Consider the following 23869-nt stretch of genomic DNA (forward strand, 5'->3'; position numbering starts at 1 on the left):
GTTTGTGGCTGGCGGGGGTGACTATAGGGGGTTAATAGTCGCTTATAAGCCAGGTGTCCATTGGTCAATATATGTGTCTGTTTATACACATTCGTGAGTGGGGTGAGCATGTGTGACTGTGACTATCGATGTGCGTGTTAGTGTGGGAACTTATCTTTGGCGTCTAAGGTGAGTGTGTGTATTTGTCAGTGTGTGCATTCATTCGATCGTATTTATTGAACGCTTACCGTGTGCAGAGTACTGTACTAAGCGCTTGGGAAGTACAAGTTGACAACATATAGAGACGGTCCCTACCCAACAGCGGGCTCACAGCCTAGAAGACGGGCTCACAGTCTAGAAGGGTGTGCAAGCGCTTAGTACAGTGCTCGGGCACACAGTAAGCGCTCAATAAATACGATCAATCAATCTATCAATCGTATTTATTGAGCGCTTACTGTGTGCAGAGCACTGTACTAAGCACTTGGGAAGTACAAGTAGCTCTCTTCCTCCCTTCAAGGCCCTACTGAGAACTCACCTCCTCCAGGAGGCCTTCCCAGACTGAGCCCCTTCCTTCCTCTCCCTCTCGTCCCCCCTCCATCTCCCCATCTTACCTCCTTCCCTTCCCCACAGCACCTGTATATATGTATATTTGTTTGTACATATTTATTACTCTATTTATTTATTTATTTATTTTACTTGTACATATCTATTCTATTTATTTTATTTTGTTAGTATGTTTGGTTTTGTTCTCTGTCTCCCCATTTTAGACTGTGAGCCCACTGTTGGGTAGGGACTGTCCCTATATGTTGCCAATTTGTACTTCCCAAGCGCTTAGTACAGTGCTCTGCACATCATCATCATCATCATCAATCGTATTTATTGAGCGCTTACTGTGTGCAGAGCACTGGACTAAGCGCTTGGGAAGTACAAATTGGCAACATATAGAGACAGTCCCTACCCAACAGTGGGCTCACAGTCTAAAAGGGGGAGACAGAGAACAAAACCAAACATACTAACAAAATAGAATAAATAGAATAGATATGTACAAGTAAAATAAATAAATAAATAAATAGAGTAATAAATATGTACAAACAAATATACATATATACAGGTGCTGTGGGGAAGGGAAGGAGGTAAGATGGGGGGATGGTGGGGGGACGAGAGGGAGAGGAAGGAAGGGGCTCAGTCTGGGAAGGCCTCCTGGAGGAGGTGAGCTCTCAGTAGGGCCTCAGTAGAGTACGATTGAATCAATCAATCAATCAATCGTATTTATTGAGCGCTTACTATGTGCAGAGCACTGTACTAAGCGCTTGGGAAGTACAAATTGGCATCACATAGAGACAGTCCCTACCCAACAGTGGGCTCACAGTCTAAAAGATTGAATGAATGAATGAATGAATAAATACGATTTATTTATTGAAATTACGATTGAATGAATGCGTGTGCCTGTACAAATGAGATTTCCTGTGTCAGCGCATGCAATATGTGTCAGTAGGTGCCTAGGACTGTCGGCTAGCATGAGTAACACCATGTATGTGTGTTAGGGAGGGTGAAGGTGCTTCCCCTGACTAATTCATGTCTGCCTCCCCTGCTAGACTGTAAACTCCTTGAGATCCGGATTCGAGTCTACTTACTCTATTGTAAGCACTTAGTACAGTGTTCTGTACGCAGTGAGCGCTCACTAAAAGCCATTGATGATGTATTGACTGCCTGGCTGTGTCTGTGCTAGTGTTTGAGCGTGTGTGTGTAGGCTGAGTTTGCGTGTCGGGTTCATCCTATTTCTCAGCCAACTGTTTGGACTCGCATCTTATTCTGTACATGCAGGCCGTCCAGTTGCATCATCATCATCATCATCATCAATCGTATTTATTGAGCGCTTACTATGTGCAGAGCACTGTACTAAGCGCTTGGGAAGTACACATTGGCAACATATAGAGACAGTCCCTACCCAACAGTGGGCTCACAGGCCCTTTAGGGGGTGAGACAGGGATTGGGAGGGGCTGGGAGGGACGCCCTATAATTCCGGCCCTCCTCCCCCCCCCCCCCGCGTTTCTTTTCTGCGGGGCTGCCTGTCCCCTGTGCCCGGAGATGTCAAGGTGGGGATACTGAGGCACGGAGCTGGGGGTGGGGCGGGCACCCCGGCAACCCAAGAGGCGGCCTGGCGGTGGCGTGGTGCCATCTAGTGGCGCCGAGGAGAACTGTCTGTGCTTCCCCCTCCGCGTCTTTAATAATAATAATAATAATAATAATAATAATAATAATAATAATAATAATAATAATAATAATAATATCATCAATCGTATTTATTGAGCGCTTACTGTGTGCAGAGCACTGTACTAAGCGCTTGGGAAGTCCAAGTTGGCAACATACGGAGACAGTCCCTACCCAATAGTGGGCTCGCAGTCTAAAAGGGGGAGACAGAGAACAAAAACAAACATACTAACAAAATAAAATAAATAGAATAGACCTGTACAAGCAAAATAAATAAATAAATAAATAGGGTAATAAATATAATAAATATGTTATAAATGTGTACAAACATATATACACATATACATATATTATTATATAATAATAAATATATAATAAATATGTACAAACATATATGCATATATTATTATATAACAATAATGGCATTTATAATAATAATATATAATATTAAACATTATACATTGCAATAATAATATATAATATTATACATTATAATAATATGTAATAAATATGTACAAGCATATATGCATATATTATATAATAATAATAATAATGGCATTTATTAAGTGCTTACTATGTGCAAAGCGCTGCTCTATAAGCGCTGGGGAGGTTACAAGGTGATCAGGTTATCCCATGGGGGACTCATAGCCTTCATCCCCATTTTCCAGATGAGGCAACTGAGGCCCAGAGAAGTTAAGTGACTTGCCCAAAGTCACACAGCTGACAATTGGCGGAGCTGGGATTTGAACCCATGACCTCTGACTCCAAAGCCCGTGATCTTTCCAATGAGCCACGCTTATTCCCCTCCGGCCCCCAATGCCAGCTCAGTCCCACCCCACACCCGGGCGGGCACCGGGGCACGGGCCTGGCCCAGCTCACCCTGGCCAAGGCGATGATGGAGAGGGAGAGAGAGGGACACCTCGGGCGGAGGGGTAGGGTCCCTGGAGCAGGGTCGTGAGGCAGAAGACCTGGATTCTAATCTCCTCTCCGCAACCGTGGCCTAGTGGCAGGACCCTAGGTTTGGGAGTCAGAGGTTGTGGGCTCCTCCACCGCTGATCTCCTCACCGTACCTCGCTCTCGCCTGTCCCGCCATCGACCCCCTGCCCACGTCATCCCCCGGGCCTGGAATGCCCTCCCTCTGCCCATCCGCCAAGCTAGCTCTCTTCCTCCCTTCAAGGCCCTGCTGAGAGCTCACCTCCTCCAGGAGGCCTTCCCACACTGAGCCCCTTCTTTCCTCTCCCCCTCGTCCCCCTCTCCATCCCCCCGTCTTACCTCCTTCCCTTCCCCACAGCACCTGTATATATGTATATATGGTTGTACATATTTATTACTCTATTTATTTATTTATTTATTTTACTTGTACATTTCTATCCTACTTATTTTATTTTGTTGGTATGTTTGGTTCTGTTCTCTGTCTCCCCCTTTTAGACTGTGAGCCCACTGTTGGGTAGGGACTGTCTCTATGTGATGCCAATTTGTACTTCCCAAGCGCTTAGTACAGTGCTCTGCACATAGTAAGCGCTCAATAAATACGATTGATTGATTGATTGATTGATTGACACCGTGACCTGTCTGCTGTGTGACCTTGGGCAAATCACTTAACTTCTCTTTGCCTCAGTTACCTCATCTGTAAAAAGGGGGTTAATAATAATAATAATGATGGCATTTATTAAGCACTTAATATGTTCAACGCACTGTTCTGGGGAGGTTACAAGGTGATCAGGTTGTCCCACGGTGGGCTCACAGTCTTAATCCCCATTTTGCCGATGAGGTAACTGAGGCGCAGAGAAGTTGTGACTTGCCCAAAGTCACCCAGCTGACAATTGGCGGAGCCAGGATTTGAACCCATGATCTCTGACTCCAAAGCCCGTGCTCTTTCCACTGAGCCACGCTACTTCTCTTGCCTGCTGTGTGACCTAGGGTCAGTCACTTGACTTCTCTGTGCCTCAGTTCCCTCATCTGTAAAATGGGGATTAAGGCTGTGAGCCCTATGTGGGAAAGGGACTGTGTCCAACCCGATTATCTTGTATCTACCCCAGTGCGTAGAACGGTGCTCTGCACGCAGTAAGCGCGTAACAAATACCGTTTATAATAATGGCATTTAGTAAGCGCTTACTATGTGCAAAGCACTGTTCTAAGCGCTGGGGGGGATACAAGGTCATCAGGTTGTCCCACGTGGGGCTCACAGTCTTCATCCCCATTTTCCAGATGAGGTAACTGAGGCCCAGAGAAGTGAAATGACTTGCCCAAAGTCACCCAGCTGACAATTGGCGGAGCCAGAATTTGAACCCATGACCTCTGACTCCAGAGCCCATGCTCCTTCCACTGAGCCACGTTGCTTCTCGATTAAGACTGTGACCCCAACGTGGGACACTCTGATTACCTTGTATCTACTCTAGCGCTTAGAACAGTGCTTGGTACATTGTAAGCGCTTAACAAATATCGTTATTATTATTATTATTATTATTTGTCTCCTGGGAGACCTTGAGCAAGTCACATCACTTCTCAGTCCCCTCACCTGTAAAATGGGGAATAAGACTGTGAACCCCGTGTGGGACAGGGACTGTGTCCAACCCGACAATTTTGTAGTTACCCCAGCACTTAGTTCAGTGCTTGGCACATAGTATGCGCTTAATAAATGCCCCCGTTTCTCCTCTTCTCTCCTCCCCCACTCCCTCCCTCTGCCCTACCCCCTTCCCCTCCCCATAGCACTTGTGTATATTTGTACATATTTATTACTCATTCATTCATTCATTCATTCATTCAGTCATATTTATTGAACGCTTACTGTGTGCAGAGCACTGTACTAAGCGCTTGGGAAATGCAAGTTGGCAACATATAGAGACGGTCCCTACCCAACAGCGGGCTCACTACTCTATTTTATTCATGAGGTGTATATATCCATAATTCTATTTATCCATTTTGATGGCATTGACACCTATCTACTTGTTTTGTCGTCCGTCTCCCCCTCCTAGACTTTGAGCCCGTTGTTGGGTAGGGATTGTCTCCGTTGCCGAACTGTACTTCCCAAGCGCCCAATACGGTGCTCTGCACCCAGTAAGCGCCCAATAAATACGATCGATTGAATGAATGAGATGCCCCAGTTATTTTGATTATATATGTTAACAAACATATGTTTGTACATATTTATTACTCCATTTATTTATTTATCTTACTTGTCCATATCTATTCTATTCATTTTATTTTGTTGGTATGTTTGGTTTTGTTCTCTGTCTCCCCCTTCTAGACTGTGAGCCCGCTGTTGGGTAGGGACTGTCTCTATGTGTTGCCGACTTGTACTTCCCAAGCGCTTAGTCCAGTGCTCTGCACACAGTAAGCGCTCAATAAATACAATTGCTTGATTGATTGATTGACTGTCTCTATGTGTTGCCGACTTGAACTTCCCAAGCGCTTAGTACAGTGCTCTGCACACAGTAAGCGCTCAATGAATACGATTGCTTGATTGATTGATTGACTGTCTCTATGTGTTGCCAACTTGTACTTCCCAAGCGCTTAGTACAGTGCTCTGCACACAGTAAGCGCTCAATACGATTGATTGATTGATTGATTGACTGTCTCTATGTGTTGCCGACTTGCACTTCCCAAGCGCTTAGTCCAGTACTCTGCACACAGTCAGCGCTCAATAAATACGATTGATTGATTGATTGATTGACTGTCTCTATGTGTTGCCGACTTGTACTTCCCAAGTGCTTAGTACAGTGCTCTGCGTACAGTGCTCTGCACACAGTAAGCGCTCAATAAATACGATTGATTGATTGACTGTCTCTATGTGTTGCCGACTTGTACTTCCCAAGCGCTTAGTCCAGTGCTCTGCACACAGTCAGCGCTCAATAAATACGATTGATTGATTGATTGATTGATTGATTTTGATTACTATTAGAGAAGCATAATGGCTCAGTGAAAAGAGCCCGGGCTTTGGAGTCAGAGGTCGTGGGTTCGAATCCCGACTCCACCACAAGTCCGCTGTGTGACCTTGGGCAAGTCACTTAGCTTCTCTGAGCCTCAGTTACCTCATCTGTAAAAATGGGGATTAAGACTGTGAGCCCCACGTGGGACAGCTTGATCACCCTGTATCCCCCCCAGCGCTTAGAACAATGCTTTGCACGTAGTAAGCGTTTAACAAATGCCATTATTATTATTATTATTAGGGAAACGGATGGTGACAGGAGGCCCTGAAGGGCCAACCGGAAATAGCCGCTGGAGATGGGGCGGGGGGAAGGCCTGCTGGTTACCATGGCGACTGCCCAAGCGCCTCTCCCACCTCTTTTTCCGCTTTAGTTTCTCCCTCCCCATTGGGCGGCGCTGGGAGGGGCGGGGACTAATCGGGGTCACGCCCCCCGCTCGTCCAATCCCCGTCCCGCGTTCGGCTAGGCCCCGCCCCCTGTCCGCCCCCGGGCGGGCGCTGGGTGGCGCTGCGGCGCCGCCGAATCCAACATGGAGGCCGAGGAGGCCGAGGCCTTGGGGCCTGGTGATGGTGGTGGTGGTGGCCATCGGTCATCCTGCGTGGTCGCCCCCGACGACGACCCTTCCCCTCCCGGCTCCCCCCAAAGCAGAAGGGACGTGCAGAGAAGCAGCTTCCTGCTTTTGGACCCAAAAGAAGCGCTGCAGGTAAGGGAAGCTTGTACATATCAATCAATCAATCGTATTTATTGAGCGCTTACTGTGTGCAGAGCACTGGACTAAGCGCTTGGGAAGTCCAAGATGGCAACATATAGAGACAGTCCCTACCCAACAGTGGGCTCACGTATCTATTCATTTTATCATCGATCGTATTTATTGAGCGCTTACTATGTGCAGAGCACTGGACTAAGCGCTTGGGAAGTACAAATTGGCAACATCTAGAGACAGTCCCTACCCAACAGTGGGCTCACAGTCTAAAATTTTATTTTATTTTGTTAGTATGTTTGGTTTTGTTGTCTGTCCCCCCCTTTTAGACTGTGAGCCCACTGTTGGATAGGGACTGTCTCTCTATGTTACCAACTTGGACTTCCCAAGCGCTTAGTCCAGTGCACACAGTAAGCGCTCAATAAATAATAATAATAATGATGGCATTTGTTAAGCGCTTATTATGTGCAAAGCACTGTTCTAAGCGCTGGCAGGGGGATACAGTGTGATCAAGTTGTCATCATCGTCATCATCAATCGTATTTATTGAGCGTTTACTGTGTGCAGAGCACTGTACTAAGCGCTTGGGAAGTACAAGTTGGCAACATATAGAGACAGCCCCTACCCAACAGTGGGCTCTAAAAGTTGTCCCACGTGGGGCTCACAGTCTTAATCCCCATTTTTACAGATGAGGTAACTGAGGCTCAGAGAAGTTAAGTGACTCGCCCAAGGTCACACAGCAGACTTGTGGTGGAGGCGGGATTCGAACCCATGACCTCTGACTCCAAAGCCCGTGCTCTTTCCACTGAGCCACGCTGCTTCTCACGCTGCCTGCAGTCAATCAATACGATTGATTGATTGATTGATTCATTGAAGCGGGTGGGCACGCGCCCCTCTCCACCCCGGCCCCTCCCTCGGGGTCCCCAGGGCGGGGAGGGGGCTCCCCGACGATGCTGCCGCGTGCCAGCCGCGTCCCCGTCATTCATTCAATCGTATTTATTGAGCGCTTACTGTGTGCAGAGCACTGGACTAAGCGCTTGGGAAGTCCAAGTTGGCAACATAGAGAAACGGCCCCTACCCAACAGTGGGCTCACAGTCTAGAAGGGGGAGACAGACAACAGAACAAAACATATTAACAAAATGAAATAAATAGAATAAATATGTACAAGTAAAATAGAGTAATAAATACGTACAAACATATACGTATATACAGGTGCTGTGGGGAGGGGAAGGAGGTAAGGCGGGGGGGAGGGCGAGCACTTACTGTGTGCAGAGCACTGGACTAAGCACTTAGAAAGTCCAAGTTGGCAACATATGGAGACGGCCCCTACCCAACAGCGGGCTCACAGTCTAGAAGGGGGAGACGGACAACAAAACAAAACATATTAACAAAATAAAATAAATAGAATAAATATGTACAAATAAATAGAGTAATAAATACGTACAAACATATACATATATACAGGTGCTGTGGGGACGGGAAGGAGGGATGGGGAGGAGGGAGGGGGAGCGCTTACTGTGTGCAGAGCACTGTACTAAGCGCTTGGAAAGTCCAAGTTGGCAACATATAGAGATGGTCCCTACCCAACAGCGGGCTCACTAGTCCATTTATTCATGAGGTGTATATATCCATGATTCTATTTATCCATTTTGATGGCATTGACACCTATCTACTTGTTTTGTTTTGTTTTGGAGGGGGAGAGGAAGGAGGGGGCTCAGTGTGGGAAGGCCTCCTGGAGGAGGTGAGCTCTCAGTAGGGCCTTGAAGGGAGGAAGAGAGTTAGCTTGGCGGAAGGGCAGAGGGAGGGCATTCCAGGCCAGGGGGAGGATGTGGGACGGGGACAGGCGAGAACGAGGACCCGTGAGATTAGCGGCAGAGGAGCGGAGGGTGCGGGCTGGGCTGGAGAAGGAGAGAAGGGAGGTGAGGGAGGAGGGGGTGAGGTGATGGACAGCCTTGAAGCCCAGGGTGAGGAGTTTTTGCCTGATAAGTTTTTGCCTCGGCAGGTGGGCAGCGCCGAGGCCCTGGCCCTGCAGCTGGGCTGTGCCCCCGGCCAGCGCGTCAAGGTGCTGTCGGTGTTCGGGAACACGGGCGACGGCAAGTCCCACAGCCTCAACGAGGCCCTGTGCGGGGGCCGCCCCGTCTTCCCCACGGGCTCGGGCCAGGTCCCGGGCACCCTGGGCGTGCGGGCCGCCTTGGCACCGGGCCCGGGCCTGCTGCTGCTGGACACCGAGGGCCTGCTGGGGCCCACGTCGGAGCCGGCCCGCCGCCAGAGGCTGCTGCTCAAGGTGCTGGCGCTGTCGGACGTGGCCGTTTACCGCACCCGGGCCGAGCGGCTGCCCCGGGACCTCTTCCAGTTCCTCGGGGGGGCCTCCGGGGCCTACGGCCGCTTCTTCGCCGGCGAGCTGCGGGCCCTGGCCGCCCGCCTCCGACGCCCCGGAGATGCCCCCTTGGGCAGGCTGGGGCCCGCCGTCCTCGTCTTCCAGGAGACCACCCGGACCCAGCTGCTGGGGCACGGTACGAACGGGGCCCGGGAGAGGGGCGGGCGGGGCCGGGAGGCCGCGGTGCCACTCCTCTGCCCGCCCCCCACACACTGGCAGGCTTGTGGCAGTCATCACACACCCCTCCCGCCCCCCGCGCTCTGGGCATAGGTCCACGAGATGCCCTCCTTGCCTATCCTCCCGAGAGCCGTCTGCCCTCTTGTCACCCCCCCACGCCCTGGGTGTATGCCCACAAGATGCCCTTTTCGCTTATACTTCCAAGACCCCTCTCTCCAGTTGTCACACACCCCTGCCGTGCTCTGGGCACGTGCTCACCAGATTCCTCCCTTGCCTATCCTCCCAAGACCCCTCTGCCCGATAGTAATAATAATGATGATGGTATTTGTTAAGAACTTATTATGTGCCAGGCCCTATTCTAAGTGCTGGGGTAGATACAGGATAATCAGATTGGACACAGTCCTTGCCCCACACGGGGCTCGCCGTCTTAATCCTAATTTTACAGATGAGGGAACCGAGGCACAGAGAAGTGAAGTGACTTGCCTGAGGTCACACAGCAGACAAGTGGCAGAGCCGGGATTAGGACCCGTGAACTTCTGCCCAGTTGTTAGCCCTCCATGCCCCAGTCATGTGCCCACGAGATGCCCTCCTTGCCTATCCACCCAAGAACCCCGTGCCCAGTTCTCTTGGGACCTACGGTGCCAACTCAAGCGATAGGCTGGGAGCAGAGGTGGTGCCCGCTGAGCTCTGACCTGGGCATGCCCGCAGGCGAGGACCCCGGGGAGGCAGATCGGCTGCTCCAGCGGCGGCTGCGGGGCCTGGACCTGGACACAGCCTGGTTCAGCTGTCTGCGCTACGTTGGCACCCACACGCCCCACCCGCCCACCGACTTCTCCGCCTTCCGTGCCGCTGCGCTGGACCTGCTGCGTGACACGGGCATCCGCACCCCCCGGCCCCTCCACGTGGTCTACGGGGCCTTGCAGGTGCCTTGGCCATGGGTGGGCGATGGGCGGGGCAGCTGGGCCTCTGCTCTTGGCAGGACCCCATCCCACCGGAGCCCAGAACCGTTCCCGGGGGGGTGCCCGCCACTCCAGGCCTGCTCTCTCTGCCCCAGGCCCTGACAGAGAAGTTCAGCGGGGAACTCTCCGGGGAGCCAAACTCCAGCTCGTTTTTCCCAGATGCCTATTTCACCTGCAACGCCCTTTGTCTGAGCTGCGGGTAACACCTGGGCCCTGGGAGGGGGCACCAGCCAGGGCACGGGGAGGATCTTTGACCCCGGAACGGCGGGGGGGGGGGGGGGGGGGGGGCGAGACCGGGAGACCCAGGGTACCTCCCTGCCAGGTGTCGCTGCATAAATGGGATGAACCATGAGCGGGACGGAGAGCCCCACGGGGCCCAGGGGCTGTGCCGCTTCTCCCACCGCTATGGGAACCGAGTGCTGCTGTGCAAGGTGAAGGGCGCCGGTGGGCACAGAGGTTGGAGGGCGGAGTGGGCCTGTGCCACCAGCCCTTGACCCCCGACTCCCTCCCCGGGCAGCGATGCTACGAATGCGGGAGAGAGGAGGTGCTGCTGCCCCAGGCCACGGCTTCCACGGACAGCACCTTGCTGGGCATCGCCAAGTTCGCCTGGTCCGGGTGAGTGGGTGTGGGGTTAGGGCACCGATGGGGCTGGGGGGCGAGTCTAAGAGTGGGCAGGCCCAAGGCCCCCCAGGAGGAGGCTGGCTAGTGCCCGGGGAGGTCGGGCTCACTCACGTCGCTCACCCGACCCCCGTGCCACCTCGTACGGTGCCCCAGGTGGGTGCTCGAGTGCCCGCGCTGCGGCATCGTCTACCGCAGCCGCCAGTACTGGTACGGGAACCCGGAACCCGAGAGCAGTGCCGCCCGTGCCCAGGTCCGCCACATATGGCCCGGGGTGAGTCGGGGTGTCTGGAGCGGTCGGAGGAAGGAAGGAGGAAGGTCTCGGGGCTGGGAGGGGTGAGGATGAAGAGCCCCCGGTGGTGCCCCTCGCCTCACCCTCATCCCCGCCCCGCGCAGACCCTGGCCCTGGGAACGGAGCAGCCCCACACCGGCAGGCGGGTGCTAGACGGGATGGGGGAAGCGCTGGAACTGGTGAGCGGGTACGGGGCACCCCCTGCCCGCGCCGCCGCAGCCTGGCTCGCTGACCGTGTGGCCCCTGCCTACTGGAGACCCAACGGTGACATCACGGTAAATACCCTGTGCCCATCTCAGACCACCCCCCTTGCCCGGAACTCTTCCCCCTTTCTCCCCAGCTGCCCGCCGGCCCACACCTGTCTCCACCAGGCCCCGCCCTCACCCTGCCCACACCCATAGCCTGGTCCCTGCCCCCTCCCCGGGTCACACCCACCTCTCCAGGCCTGCCCTTGCTGTACCCGTCTCACCAGGCCTCTCCCCTGCCCACACCCACCTCCCCCAGCCCAACTTCCATCTGTCTCACCTCCTTTTGGGCGACCCCCCCCCCCCACCACCACCTCTACCCCCACTCGAGGGGAGAGTCTGCCTGGCACACGCTGGGCAGTCATACTACCCTCAAGGGTGTAACCTGGGGGCCAGAAGGGCCCGTGAGTGCCACTGTTGGAGGTCCCTTGCAGATGTGTGCCAGCTGCCGGCTGCCCTTCGCACCAGGGGAACGGAAGCATCACTGCCGGGCTTGTGGCGAAGGCTTCTGCCACAGCTGCTCTGGGCAGAGGATGCCCGTGCCTGCCCGCGGCTGGGGTCTCACCCCCGTGCGGGTCTGCAAGTCCTGCTTCCGGGCCCGACAGGGTGAGCCTCGCAGGCAGAAGCCTTGGATTGCCTCGGGTTGGGGGCCAGATACTGGCATCCCCGTGTTCCCTCCCTTGGGGGTGGTCTCCCCCGGGACCAGCTGCCCATCTTCGAGGACACTGGTACCGGGGCCTAGTGCCCACCCCACTCTTTCCTCCTCCTTGCAGCCAAGCCCCTCATCGAGGAACCGGAGCTGGCACCGGAGGCCGGGAGGGCACTGCTGGCTCGTAGGATGACCGAGGCCACCCAGACTGCTTTGGAGCTGGTGTCGGCAGCTGTGGAGTACCCACTGGGTGAGAGACGGTGTGGGTGGGGAATGGACAGAGGGACAAAAGCCCTGGGCCCCCTCCTCAGTACCAACCTGAGCATCCTGCATCCCTGGCTCTCTCTTCAACTTCCTCGTGGGTACTTGCTCAGTGCCACCTTGGACCCACTGAGTGCCCTATGCCTTCCCGAGCACCCCTAACCCTTCCCTCGTGGGCACCCCCAGGTTTGGTGACCGAAGCTGTCCGGCCCAGCTACTGGACATCGGACCAGGACCTAGCCCGGTGCCAGCTGTGCCAAAGCAGCTTCACCGCCGGCCTGCGGCGGCACCACTGCCGGGCCTGTGGGCGCGGCGTATGCCAGGACTGTTCTCCCGAGCAGCGCCCCGTGCCCTCACGGGGCTGGCCTCTCCCTGTCCGCGTCTGCCTCGACTGTGCCCGGCGGCAGGGGCAGCTGTGAGCCTGGCAGCTGCTCAGGCAAAGACTGCCCGACTCACACCGCACTTTCTGTAATAAAAGGGGTTTTCCAAAGCTGCGGGAGGGTGGTGCTTATGCCCTGCAGCCGGCCCTCCCCGGAACTCTAGAGTCCCTCCCCAGCATCCCCGACTCCCTCCTCTCGCCTGGCACCGGCCTGCGTGCCCCCTTCTCCCCACGGTGGCACCCTGCTGCTAGCGTCGCGCTAATCCTCCTTTATTGACTGTGACCATATAATACAAATCTGCAGATTCAGATACAAAAAAACACCTGGAAACGAAAGTTAGAAAAGTGCGGACAGGCGGCTCGGGCCGCTGCCCTGTGCCCGCCTCCCTCCCCGCTGCTGGCGGGCACAGACGTGAGGTAACGGAGTGTCTGCTCATCCCGGACACCAACGCCTCCCCTCTCCCCGCCTCCCTCCCTCGCCCCCCGCACGCCCCACTCCGGCCCTCCGAGCCACAGAGCTTAGGTACTGGACCCGACCGCCCGCTACGGTGCTGCCTGGCCTGAGCCCGGACAGGTGAGCAGGGGGCAGCGGGGAACCGGGCAACAGGAGGAGCCGAGATGGCAACCACCTCCCTTGGGGTCAGGTGCAGATTGGCAGTGAGAGACGGGCCCAGGGCCAAGCCCTCGCCTTGTGCTGTGGAAGGCCCCCAGTGGGGGCTGGGCTTGGTGGGCATGGGTGGCATCCCCCTTCCTCTGCCAGCTGCCCCTCCCTCGGGCTGCGCTGCCCAGAAGGAAGAGAGGCACCCCCGCTCCCACGCCGGCCCGAGCGGAGACCGGAGTGGAGGCTGGAACACAGACGGCAGGGAAATCCAGGGTGGGTGGGCCCCATTTGGCTTTTAAGTGGGAAGGATCAAAATGGAGAGAGGGTCAGGCATCAGGATGGGCGGACAGAAGGAAAGACGATCGGGGCGAGGAGAAGGGCGGATATCAAAGATCCTGCCCTTCCAGCCCGCGCGCGGGCAGTGCCGGGCTACGCCTGCCCCGCGCCGCACTGGTGCCCCCCAACCCGCAGACTCTGCAGCCTGGCACGGCTCGCCCCACGGGAGCCGGGGCCACCGAGCCAGTCTCTGTGGAGCGGGTGGGTGGGAAGAGGGGCAGGGCGAGGGGAGCGTGCCGGCCCCGAAGGCTACAGTTTGATCTCGAAGGTCTTGTGCAGGTCTCCGGAGAACGGGTTGGGGGCCCGCTCGGGGGCTTTGGCTTCTAACGCCGCCCACTGGGCCTCGAACGGGTCGGGGGCCGGGGCCGGGGCGGGACCCGGCTCGGGTGGCCAGGGGGCTCCGCCGGGCCGGGGCCGGGCGACGGCGGTGGCAGGAGCCGCGGCGCTGCCCGCCAGGGCCGGGGCCGGCGGCGGGGGGAAGGGGCTGGCCTTGCCTCCCAGGTTCGCGGGCTGAAGTGGAGCGGCTGAGCAGAAGGCGTTGGTGACCATCTGCGAAGGGGTGATGCCCACCACGGGCACCCGGGGCATGGGGAAGCCCAGGCCCGGGTAGGCGGGCACGAAGGCGGGTGGCAGGCGGGGTGGCAGAAAGAGGCCCGCGGGGGCGGGCGCCGCGTCGTAGGACAGGGCTGGGAAGGGTGGCAGGGCCATAGGCACGCTTCCAGGCATCGCCCCGGGCATTGCTGCGGGCGGCAGCTGCTGCTGCTGCTGCTGCTGCTGCTGCTGCTGCTGCTGCTGGGCTTTTGCCACCTGGGCCACCTCCTCCAACCAGCGCTCGGCCTCCGACGGCGTCCGCTTGTGCCCGGGCTGAAAGGTGGGTGTGGCGGGGGTCGGGCTGGAAGGCTCCCCCCAGGCTGAGGTCCCTAAGGGACAAGAGAAGTCGGGGACGGTCAGGGGACGGGAGGACAACGGGAACTGGCATCTGCGGGTGGGGACTGAGGTAATGCGTGCCTTGGGGCAGGGAGGATGGGGGTGGCAGGGTTGCCCTGGCGGGGTGAGAGCAGAGGCTGAAGGTACCTGCCGGAGTCGGGGTGGGCACGGGCCCGCCCCCGCTGGCGAAGGACGAGCTGATCTGGGTGCAGAGGGCATTGATGCCATCACTGTCGCCGGGCGGCTCCACCTCCAGCACTGCCCGGAAAGGGGGTGAGGGGGCAATTTGGTCAGGGGAATCTGGGCCCCCGTCCCCCAGAGCCTCCCCGCCAGGCCTCTTCCCCCTCATCCCTCCAGCCAACCTGGGGCATGGGGGACTCTGTGCCCTCCCTAGAGGGTCCAGGGACCACTGCCACCATGCTGCCCACAGGCCCCGGGTTGCTCTGCTCCCCACACTCCCTGATGCCCAGTCACCAGTCCGGGGCCCGGGCCAAGGATCCCTTTTTTTTTTTTGGATATTCGTTAAACGCTTCCTCTGTTGAGCGCTGGGGTGGATACAAGCTGATCAGAAAGGATGCAGTCCCTGCCCACAGTCTTAAGGCTCACAGTCTTAATCCCCATTTTCCAGATGGTGTAACTGAGGCCCACAGAAGCGAAGTGACTTGCCCAGGGTCACACGGCAGAGCCGGCATTACAACCCAGGTCCTCTTTCCCCTGGGCCACGCTGTCCAACGCCGTCTCGGCTAGCGGGTCTTCCCCGGGTCCCCCCGGGTGGTCCCCGGGGCCCTCTCGGAGCCGGCCCAGGGTGCCCGCCGCTCACCTGTGCCCTTCACCTGGAAGTCGGTCCGGCGCTGCAGGGTGGACGGCAGCTCGTTGAGGCGGAGGGACAGCTGGCGCTTGAAGGGCGAGTTCTTCTGACTGAGGGCGGGGAAGCCGCGGAAGGAACCCTGGCGCACCAGCTGCTCCAGCGGCGCGTGGCGCCGGGGGATGGCCGCCCCGCCCGCCCCCGGCGGGGGCCCGGCCTCCCCCTTCTCCACGGGCGAGGTGGCCGCCAGCGTCGGAGACACGTTGCCCGGCTGGGCAGGGCCCGGGGAGGTAACGGGCGCTGCGGCGGGACCCGACGCCCCGGCCCCGGTCGCCTCCGCTGCCGGGGACATGGGTGGGTGAGGTTTCCAGCCCCAGCCCTCACCCCCCTCGCTCCCGTGCCCGCCCGTGCCCACCCGGGACCCCCCCCGCCCACCTTTCTTCTTGTCCTGCAGCTGGCGGGGGGCCTCCTGGCGCTCAGGGGGTTGCTGCGCGCTGCCCGCAAGGCGGAAGGAGCCCTGACGGGCAAAGCTGGTGCGGGAGGCGTCGAAGGCGGCCGTGACGCCACACTCCTTCTCCCGCCGCTGCTTCCGCTCCAGGCAGGCGGCGAAGGCGCAGCCCACAGCGTGGCTCAGGCGCTCACCCTGTGGGCCCAGGCGGGCGGGGGGATAATAATAATAATGAGCAGCGTGGCTCAGTGGAAAGAGCCCGGGCTTTGGAGTCAGAGGTCACGGGTTCGAATCCCAGCTCCGCCAATTGTCAGCTGGGTGACTTTGGGCAAGTCACTTCTCTGGGCCTCAGTTACCTCATCTGGAAAATGGGGATGAAGACTGTGAGCCCCACATGGGACAACCTGATGACCTTGTATCCGCCCCCCTCCGCGATTAGAACACAGCACTTTGCACATCGTAAGTGCTTAATAAATGCCATTATTATAAATGGTATTTGTTAAGTGCTTACTGCGTGCCGAGCACCGTTCTAAGCAGTGGGGTAGATACAAGATAATCGGGTTGGACACAGTCCCTTTCCCACATAGGGCTCACGGCCTTAATCCCCATTTTACAGATGAGGTAACTTGCCCTAGGTCACATAGCAGGCAAGAGAAGCAGTGTGGCTCAGTGGAAAGAGCCCGGGCTTTGGAGTCAGAGATCACGGGTTCAAATCCCGGCTCCGCCAACTGTCAGCTGTGTGACTTTGGGCAGGTCACTTAACTTCTCTGGGCCTCAGTTACTTCATCTGTAAAACAGGGATTAAAACGGTGAGCTCCCTGTGGGACAACCTGATCACCTTGCAACCTCCCCAGTGCTTAGAACAGTGCTTTGAAAATAGTAGGCGCTTAACAGATACCATTATTATTATTATTATTAAGTGGCAGGATTTGCCCCCAGGACCTTCCGACTGCCAGGCCCGCGCTCTATCCACTAGGCTGTGCTGCCTCTCAAAGGGTAACAGGGCGGGCACGCTAGAGGGGCGAGGGGCTCAGGGGGTCCTGGGCACGGCCTCACCGAGTCCTTGAGCGCCATGAAGCAGTGGCAGATCCAGCGTCGAGTGGTGCCATCCCGGCATATGTAGGAAAAGGCCTTGTCGAAGTTGCGATCGGGGGCACAGAATGACACCTTCTCGATGGTCTGGTCCACGATCAGGTCCTGTGGGCGGGCGGGCCGGGCCCGGGTACCGGGTGGGTCAGAGGGGAGGATGGGGGGGATGTGCTCAGGGGAGAGAGAAGGGGGGGGGTCTCTGAAGAGGGGAAGACAGGAGGTGGGGAATGTGGTCGGGTGAAGTGGGGGTGTCTCAGAGGAAGGGGTGGGGAGAGGGGATCCTCTGCCCCCCTCCTCTGATACCTTAGTCTTGTCGTCCACCACGCGCAGCCCATCCGCCGACACCCACAGCACGGACTTCACCGACTTCCGCCCCGTCTGGAGGACAAGGGGGGTCAGCGGGACCTGCCCTCCCCCATCCCGGACCCCCACCTCCTGCCCCGGGCCCGGCCTCGGCCCTCACCGCCTTGAGCTTCTTGACGGCGTCCTCGCAGACGTGCATGCCCCGTGACTCCTCCACCTCCACGTGGCCCAGGTACTGGCAGGGAGAGGGCACCGCGGAGGGCACAGGGGCATGAGAGTTGCTTTCCCCAATCCCCTCTGCCCCAGTCCTCCGCCCCCCCCCCCCCCGACATTTTTCCCCCCCCAACCCCAGGCTCACTGCCAGCTCATCTTTCCTCCCCTCACCCCTGCTCCTTCCCTATGCCACCCTCAGCTCTCCTCGTTTCCTCCATGTCCCTTAGATCCCTTCCCATGTTCCCTACTCCTCTGCCTCCCCAACTCCCCTCTCCATGCCCCCTGGATCCTCTCCCCTACCCCCTAATAACAACAATAATAATTAATAATTGTGGTGTTTAAGTGCTTACTACGTGTCAGGCACTGCACTAAGCGCTGAGGTGGATACAAGCAAATTGGGTTGGACACAGTCCCTATCCCACGTGGGGCTCGTAACCTTAATCCCCATTTTACAGACGAGGTAACTGAGACCCACAGAAGTGAAGTGACTTCTCCAAAGTCACCCAGCAGACAAGTGGCAAGCAGGATTGGAACCCTGGACCCTGAGGATGATGATGGTATTTGTTCAGCACTTACTAGGTGCCAGGCACTGTTCTAAGCGCTGGGATGAATACAAGCAAATCGAGTTGGACATAGTCCCTGTCCCTCGTGGGGCTCACAGTCTCAATCCCCATTTTACAGTTGAGGTAAGTGAGGCCCAGAGAAGTGAAGTGACTTGTCCAAGGTCATACAGCAGACCAGTGGTGGAGTCAGGTTTAGAACCCACGACCTTCCGACTTCCAGGCCTGTGCTCTATCCACTTCACCATGCTGCTTCTCCTAAATCCCCTGGATCCTGTGCCGCCCCCCCACCCACCCCCGGCTTCCCTCCCCGCTCCCCCCTGCTGCCTCGGGGGCTCACCCTGACAGGGAAGCTGCACTTGCCCTTCCGCACGGCCTCCTCGTCTGCCTGCCACTGGTGGGGCCGGCTCGCCTCGGGCACGTAGGCTGGTTTCCGGCGCCGCAGGCTCTGCCGCAGCTTGTTCATGGTGCCAGCGCCGTCTGGGGGCCCCAGGCGGGCATGGGGGTCACGGCTGGTGGTGCCCAAGGGCCCGGCCCGGCCCAGCCCACCCCCGCCAGGAGGTGAGTGTGTGTGTGTGTGTGTCCGGCCACACCCGCGGGGCCTACCTGCCTCTGCTCCCCGCCCGGTACCCCTGGCGGGCAGCCCCACGCCCACTCACCCTGCTCCGTCCTGGAGGTTGGCGGGGGCACCCGCGCGAGGTGCGGAGCTTGGGTGGGACGCTGGGGCTGGCCAGGCCTTCCTCGGCCGCTTCCCCTTCCTCCTCCTCTCCCTCTTCCTCCCTGGACAGAGGACAAGGGGTCAGGAGCCGGGGGTCCTGGAGACCGCCCCCTCCCCAGGCCAAGAAGATGGCATACCTTGGCTCCAGAGCTCCCCTTCCCCCCCGCCCACCAGGTAGGCCGCGACCAGACTCTGGGTGGGAGGGAGGGAAGGTACCCCCATTCAGGGCAGCTCCGGACCCCTCTGACCCTTGGTCTCACCCTGCTTCCTGCCCACCCTACCCCCGGTTGCCTCGGTGACAGTAACGGGGGAAGCGAATCACGTGGTTCTGAGGTAACCGGCACAAAGGGGGGCCGTGGGGTGGGGGGAGCTTGTGGAGGATCTCTCCCCTCCAACCCCTCCCACTCTGAGAATGGCAGAGCATTTGCTAAGGGGTCTCCTGGTCCAGTCCCCGGCCTCCAATTCCAACAGGCGGGCGTGACTACCCCTTGCCCGGCTGGGCAGATACTACATCCTCCCTTGTTTTTGAGTCCACCAGCTCCTGAGAGTTCTCACCGTGTCCAAATGGCCTCTCCCCTTCCTCTGCTGACAGACACCCACCTCCTGGGCCAGCCCCCAAGGGGAAAGGCCCTGCCCCATTCCACCCCGAGGATCTCTAGTCCCCTAAAATTCCCAGTCCCCCCAATATCCCACTCATTCCCAGCCTCCCCAGTCCCCTGCCAATCAATCTATTGAATTTATTGAGCGCTTTCTGTGTGCAAAGCACCTTTCTAAATGCTTGGGAGAGTACAGTTTAACAGAGTCGGTAGACATGGTCCCTGCCCACAGCAAGTTTACAGTCTGGAGTCCTTTGGCTCCTCTTCCTCGGCCCCAGGGCTCAGAAATCAACAATAATAATAATGATAAATAGTGTTTGTTAGGTGCCTACTATATGTCAAGCACTGTTCTAAGCCCTGTGGTACATATAAGCTAATCAGTCCCTGTCTCTCATTTTACAAATGAGGTAACAGGCCCACAGAAATAAAGTGAATCACCCAAGGGTCACACAAAAGATGTGTTGGAGCTCAAATTAGAACCCAGGTCCTTCTGATTCCCAGGCCGGGGCTCTATCCACTAGGCCATGCTGCTTCCTGTGCTAGAAAAGATGGACCGGCCCATCCCCAAAGTGTGACAGGATGGCCAGGACCACTACTCTCTTGGGCGGGGGACCCCGGTTTGGGGGGGCACCAATCACAGCCATATGAATACGGATACAAGTGCTGTGGGGCTGAATGCCCTGGTTCCCAGTTCCCCTCCTGTTCCCCAGATATCCCACTCATTCCCAGTCTTCCCAGTTCTGCAATCATTCCCGGTCCCCCCTGGTTCCACAATAATAATAATAATAATTCTCATATATCTTAAGCGTTTACTATGTGCCAGGCTCTGTTCTGAGCACTGGAGTGGATACCAGCAAATCAGGTTGGACACAGCCCAGGTAGGGCTCACAGCCTCAAGCCCCTTTTTACAGATGAGGTAACTGAGGCCCAGAGAAGTGAAGTGAATTGCCCAAGGTCACACAGCAGACAAGTGGCAGAGCCGGAATTAGAACCTATGACCTTCTGATTTCCAGGCCTGTGCTCTATCCACTATGCTGTGCTGCTCCTCAACTCTCTAGACTGTGAGCCCGCTGTTGGGTAGGGACCGTCTCTATATGTTGCCAATCTGTACTTCCCAAGCGCTCTGCACACAGTAAGCGCTCAATAAATACAACTGAATGAACTCTTCAGTGATTCCCAGGCCCCTTCTGTCCCCCAGTACCCAGAGACCCAATGCTCTAGTTCCCTAACCATTCCCAGTCTTCCCAGTTCACCCCAGTCCCACAACTCCCCAGTCTTTCCTAGACCCCTCGTATCTCCCAATCGCCACTCATTCCCATTCCCCTCGGTCCCATCAGTCCCAGTTGCCCCTTCCCTAGCTCGGCTGGGGCTGCGTGACCATGAAGGTCGAGGGTCTCCCCACTCTGCGCTCCCCCTGCCCCTTGGGGGCCAGAAGCAACAAGGACCCAGACTGGGGCAGGGGCACGGCCTCCAACCTCCGGCTGCCCCCAGATGCAGGACACGAGATGCCCGGGCACGCAACCCTTAGATACCCAACGCAACGCCCTGACATGGGCATGCACGAATACAGACCCATGATACCGAGGCGGTGACGCAACACCAACTGAGATCTCTCTCCAGAGAGCCTCAGAGATGATGATGATGGTATTTGTTAAGCACTTATTATGTGCCAGGCACTTGCACCCCATGCCACCGGACTCACGGTGGGACAAAGGGAGGCCCAAAGTCCGACCGACCCCAACCTACACGCACCCAGATTCGCTCTCCACTCAAACACAGGTGGCACAAAGGCAACGCAGTCGCCTGCCCCACCCCTTCCCCTCTCTGGGGACCCCCACCCCCCCATCCTTCCTGGCAGATTGAGCGTGTGGGGCTGGGGGTGGGGATGGGCAAACTCGGCGACAGCTGCGCCCGACCGGACTGGACAATGGGGGGACGGGGCGGGGAAGGGCCTGCACAGCCGCCCCCACCCCCAGTCACCACGCCAGCTGTGCCCACCCAGACCCCAGCGGGGTGGGGAGGAAGGACGGTGGGCCCTGACGCCCCCAGGCCCGGGCACAGGGTAGGCGCTCAATAAATACGATTGATTGATTGATTCCCCCTCCAAGCCCCTCCCGGGAGGGCTCGGAGTCGGAGACCCAGGCCCCCCTGGAAGCGTCCTCCCCCTCGGGCTGCCAGGGAAACGCGGGGGAAGAAGGAAGGCAAGTGCCCTCCGGGCCCCCTCCGCCTTGCCAAGGCGGCTGCTGCCATCTGGTGAGCAAGATTCCCGCCGTGGGAGGGGTCTCCGGGTGGGGGGCAACCACCGGGCCCTACCCTAATAATAATAATGATGATGGCATTTGCTAAGCGCCTACTATGTGCAAAGCACTGTTCTACTTAGGAAAGACTTCGCCCGCTGCTGTCCGGGGGCGGAAGGGAAAAGCTGGGTGGGTGGGTGGGGGGCTCTCCCGGTTGGCACTCTGCCCAGCTGGCACCCCCAAGACTATCCCAGAGGGGGTGTAGAACGCCCCCCCCCACCCAACAGCTCCCCTTCATTCATTCATTCAATCGTATTTACTGAGCGCCTACTGTGTGCAGAGCACTGGACTAAGCGCTTGGGAAGTCCAAGTTGGCAACATCTAGAGACGGTCCCTACCCAACAACGGGCTCCCGGTCTAGAAGGGGCACGTTCAGGTGGGCACCTGGGTGGGCGGCAACGAGGCAGAGGATCAGATGCCCACCGTCCTCACACCAACCCGAGGTGGGGGGGGGGGCGGACTCACCGATCTCCCCCCCTCCCCCTCGGGCTGGAAGAAGGCACAGGCCACCGATGCCCCTCCTGCCTGGCCCCAATTTCCGATCCCAGACCCGGGGGGCACCGAATGGAGGGGAATGGTGTAGGGTTGGGAAAAGGTGCGGATCTTTCTGCTGAAGAACCCGGATAGGGCCGCCCCCGCCGGCTGGGCAGTCCACGCCCGGAGGCCGGGGGCTGGGGAGGGGGTGCAACCCCCCGGGAATGTCTCGACGCCCCTAAAACCTCGAATGGGGGGTGGGGGGAAGGGACTGTCCTTCCTCCGCTTCCTCCATCTCCTCTTCGCCCCCACCCCAGCCGGTCCACATCAGCAGCCGGCGCCGGGTTCCCCCTCCCCCGGGGATGGGCCTTCCTTCTCCCTCCCTCCCCCCCTCCCAAAAAAGGGGAGCAGGCCCCTCCGCAGTGTCCTTACGTTGGGTCCCCTGGGCTGGAGGGCAGCAGCAGCAGCGTTGGCGCTGGGGTGCATCCAGGGGCCCGGCCGTTCCCGCTGTGTCCCCGGCGACCCCCGCCCGCGACCCCCGGGCCCGGGGCAGCTTTGCAGCAGCGGCGGCGGCGGCGGCCCCGACGACTGGCGGAGTTGGGGGGCAGGGGGCTGCACGCAGGCGCCTGCTCCGTCCCCGGGAGGATGCCATTCGGGCTCCCCCCACCCCCGACGCCCCCTCCCCACCTCCCCCAAGCCCCGCCCTCCCTCGACAACCATTGGCCCCCCGACTCTTTAATATGCAAAGACCCCCGCCCCTCCCTCGCCTCTGCTCCTCGGCCCGGCCCCTTTCCCCAGGCCTAGACCCCCACCCCGCCTGATCTCTGACCTCTCGCCCCCTCCCTCCTCCCCACTGCCCCCAAGGCAATGCCCTCTCCCCCCCCCCACCCACCCCAGATTAGGGGAACTCCCCTCTCCCCCCCCTCCCACAGCCCCCCACCTCCACCCCGGAGCGGGGAGGGGAAGAAATGATAAAGCAGATTTTAGGGCCTGGAGTGAAAAAGCTGTTTGGGCGCCTCTTCGAGGACCGGGCCCCGGAGGGTGGTGAGAAGGCCGACATCCCCCCCACCCCAGCCCCTTTCCATCCCGGTCTGGAGGGTCCCAGCTGCGGGGGAAGCCGGGCTGGTGGGCCGTTGCCGGTGTGGGCACCGGGGGGGGGCATAAAGGAGAGGGGTGGTCAATCAATCAATCAATCAATCGTATTTATTGAGCGCTTACTATGTGCAGAGCACTGTACTAAGCGCTTGGGAAGTACAAATTGGCAACATATAGAGACAGTCCCTACCCAACATTGGGCTCACAGTCTAAAAGGGGCAGACAAGGTGGTCGAGGGAACTCTGCTTGTAGGCCCTACCTGGCTGAGCCTTCCTCCCAGCACCAGGCTGGGGGACCCAGGAGGGGCACAAGGCGAAGAGGGGCAGCTGACCCTGGCCTTGACTCCTCAATCAGGGTGGGAAACCGAAGGAGGGGTGGAGGGAGAGGAAGAGTGGGGGAAGAGTAGCCCCTGGGGCTCCCCCAAGGCACCAAGGCCCAGGGAGGTGGGCATCGGCTCTGCCCAAGGGTGTGGCCCCCTCTCGTCTGCCAGCCTGCCGCAACCCCCTCCCCCCCTTCAGCCTGGGGGCCGGCTGGTCCGGGCTCCCCCGCCCACAGCCCTGTGGCTTTGGCAGAGACGCCCGAGAGGGCATTAAAGCGCATTAAAGGGACCGGCGAGCTCAGCTTAATGGGAGGC

The 23869-nt window shown here is 58.2% G+C and overlaps 2 protein-coding genes across 3 annotated transcripts; one reads left to right on the forward strand and one right to left on the reverse strand.

Annotated features, from left to right (window-relative positions):
• The first annotated feature begins 1455 nt into the window (after positions 1 to 1455).
• LOC119946203 (zinc finger FYVE domain-containing protein 1-like) lies at positions 1456 to 13211 on the forward strand. The gene is made up of 13 exons (XM_038767655.1): positions 1456 to 1470; positions 3014 to 3079; positions 6583 to 6819; positions 8819 to 9329; positions 10079 to 10293; positions 10425 to 10528; positions 10652 to 10760; positions 10847 to 10944; positions 11104 to 11221; positions 11344 to 11514; positions 11919 to 12090; positions 12258 to 12383; positions 12581 to 13211. The coding sequence occupies exons 1-13, from the start codon at positions 1456 to 1458 to the stop codon at positions 12811 to 12813; spliced, it is 2175 nt and encodes a 724-aa protein (XP_038623583.1). The 3' UTR covers positions 12814 to 13211.
• Positions 13212 to 13259: 48 nt separating this feature from the next.
• NUMBL (NUMB like endocytic adaptor protein) lies at positions 13260 to 22677 on the reverse strand. 2 transcript variants are annotated; one of them, XM_038767126.1, is made up of 10 exons: positions 22573 to 22677; positions 18715 to 18835; positions 18396 to 18535; positions 17443 to 17517; positions 17283 to 17357; positions 16947 to 17087; positions 15878 to 16085; positions 15458 to 15781; positions 14785 to 14895; positions 13260 to 14630 (listed from the first exon to the last, which is right to left on the reverse strand). In XM_038767126.1, exons 1-10 carry the CDS (start codon positions 22624 to 22626, stop codon positions 13960 to 13962), a joined length of 1920 nt encoding a protein of 639 aa, XP_038623054.1. In that variant the 5' UTR covers positions 22627 to 22677; the 3' UTR covers positions 13260 to 13959. The 2 variants fall into 2 exon arrangements, with proteins under 2 accessions (XP_038623054.1, XP_038623055.1); XM_038767127.1 differs by lacking the exons at positions 18715 to 18835; positions 22573 to 22677 and adding an exon at positions 18662 to 18680.
• Between the last annotated feature and the right edge of the window lie 1192 nt (positions 22678 to 23869).

The sequence above is a fragment of the Tachyglossus aculeatus genome, chromosome 26, assembly GCF_015852505.1.
Source record: "Tachyglossus aculeatus isolate mTacAcu1 chromosome 26, mTacAcu1.pri, whole genome shotgun sequence".
NCBI classification, from domain to species: Eukaryota; Metazoa; Chordata; class Mammalia; order Monotremata; family Tachyglossidae; genus Tachyglossus; species Tachyglossus aculeatus.

Bases quoted from the DNA above. Each gene is read 5' to 3' on its own strand.
- NUMBL (XM_038767126.1), bottom strand. From the start codon at position 22,626: ATGCACCCCAGCGCCAACGCTGCTGCTGCTGCCCTCCAGCCCAGGGGA. The intron at 18,836-22,572 runs GTAAGGACACTG...TCCTCTGTCCAG, and splicing joins TCCAGCCCAGGGGACCCAAC to GGAGGAAGAGGGAGAGGAGG. The intron at 17,358-17,442 runs GTGAGGGCCGAG...CTTGTCCTCCAG, and splicing joins CCGTCAAGAAGCTCAAGGCG to ACGGGGCGGAAGTCGGTGAA.
- LOC119946203 (XM_038767655.1), top strand. The intron at 10,294-10,424 runs GTGCCTTGGCCA...TCTCTGCCCCAG, and splicing joins TGGTCTACGGGGCCTTGCAG to GCCCTGACAGAGAAGTTCAG. The intron at 10,761-10,846 runs GTGAAGGGCGCC...CTCCCCGGGCAG, and splicing joins ACCGAGTGCTGCTGTGCAAG to CGATGCTACGAATGCGGGAG.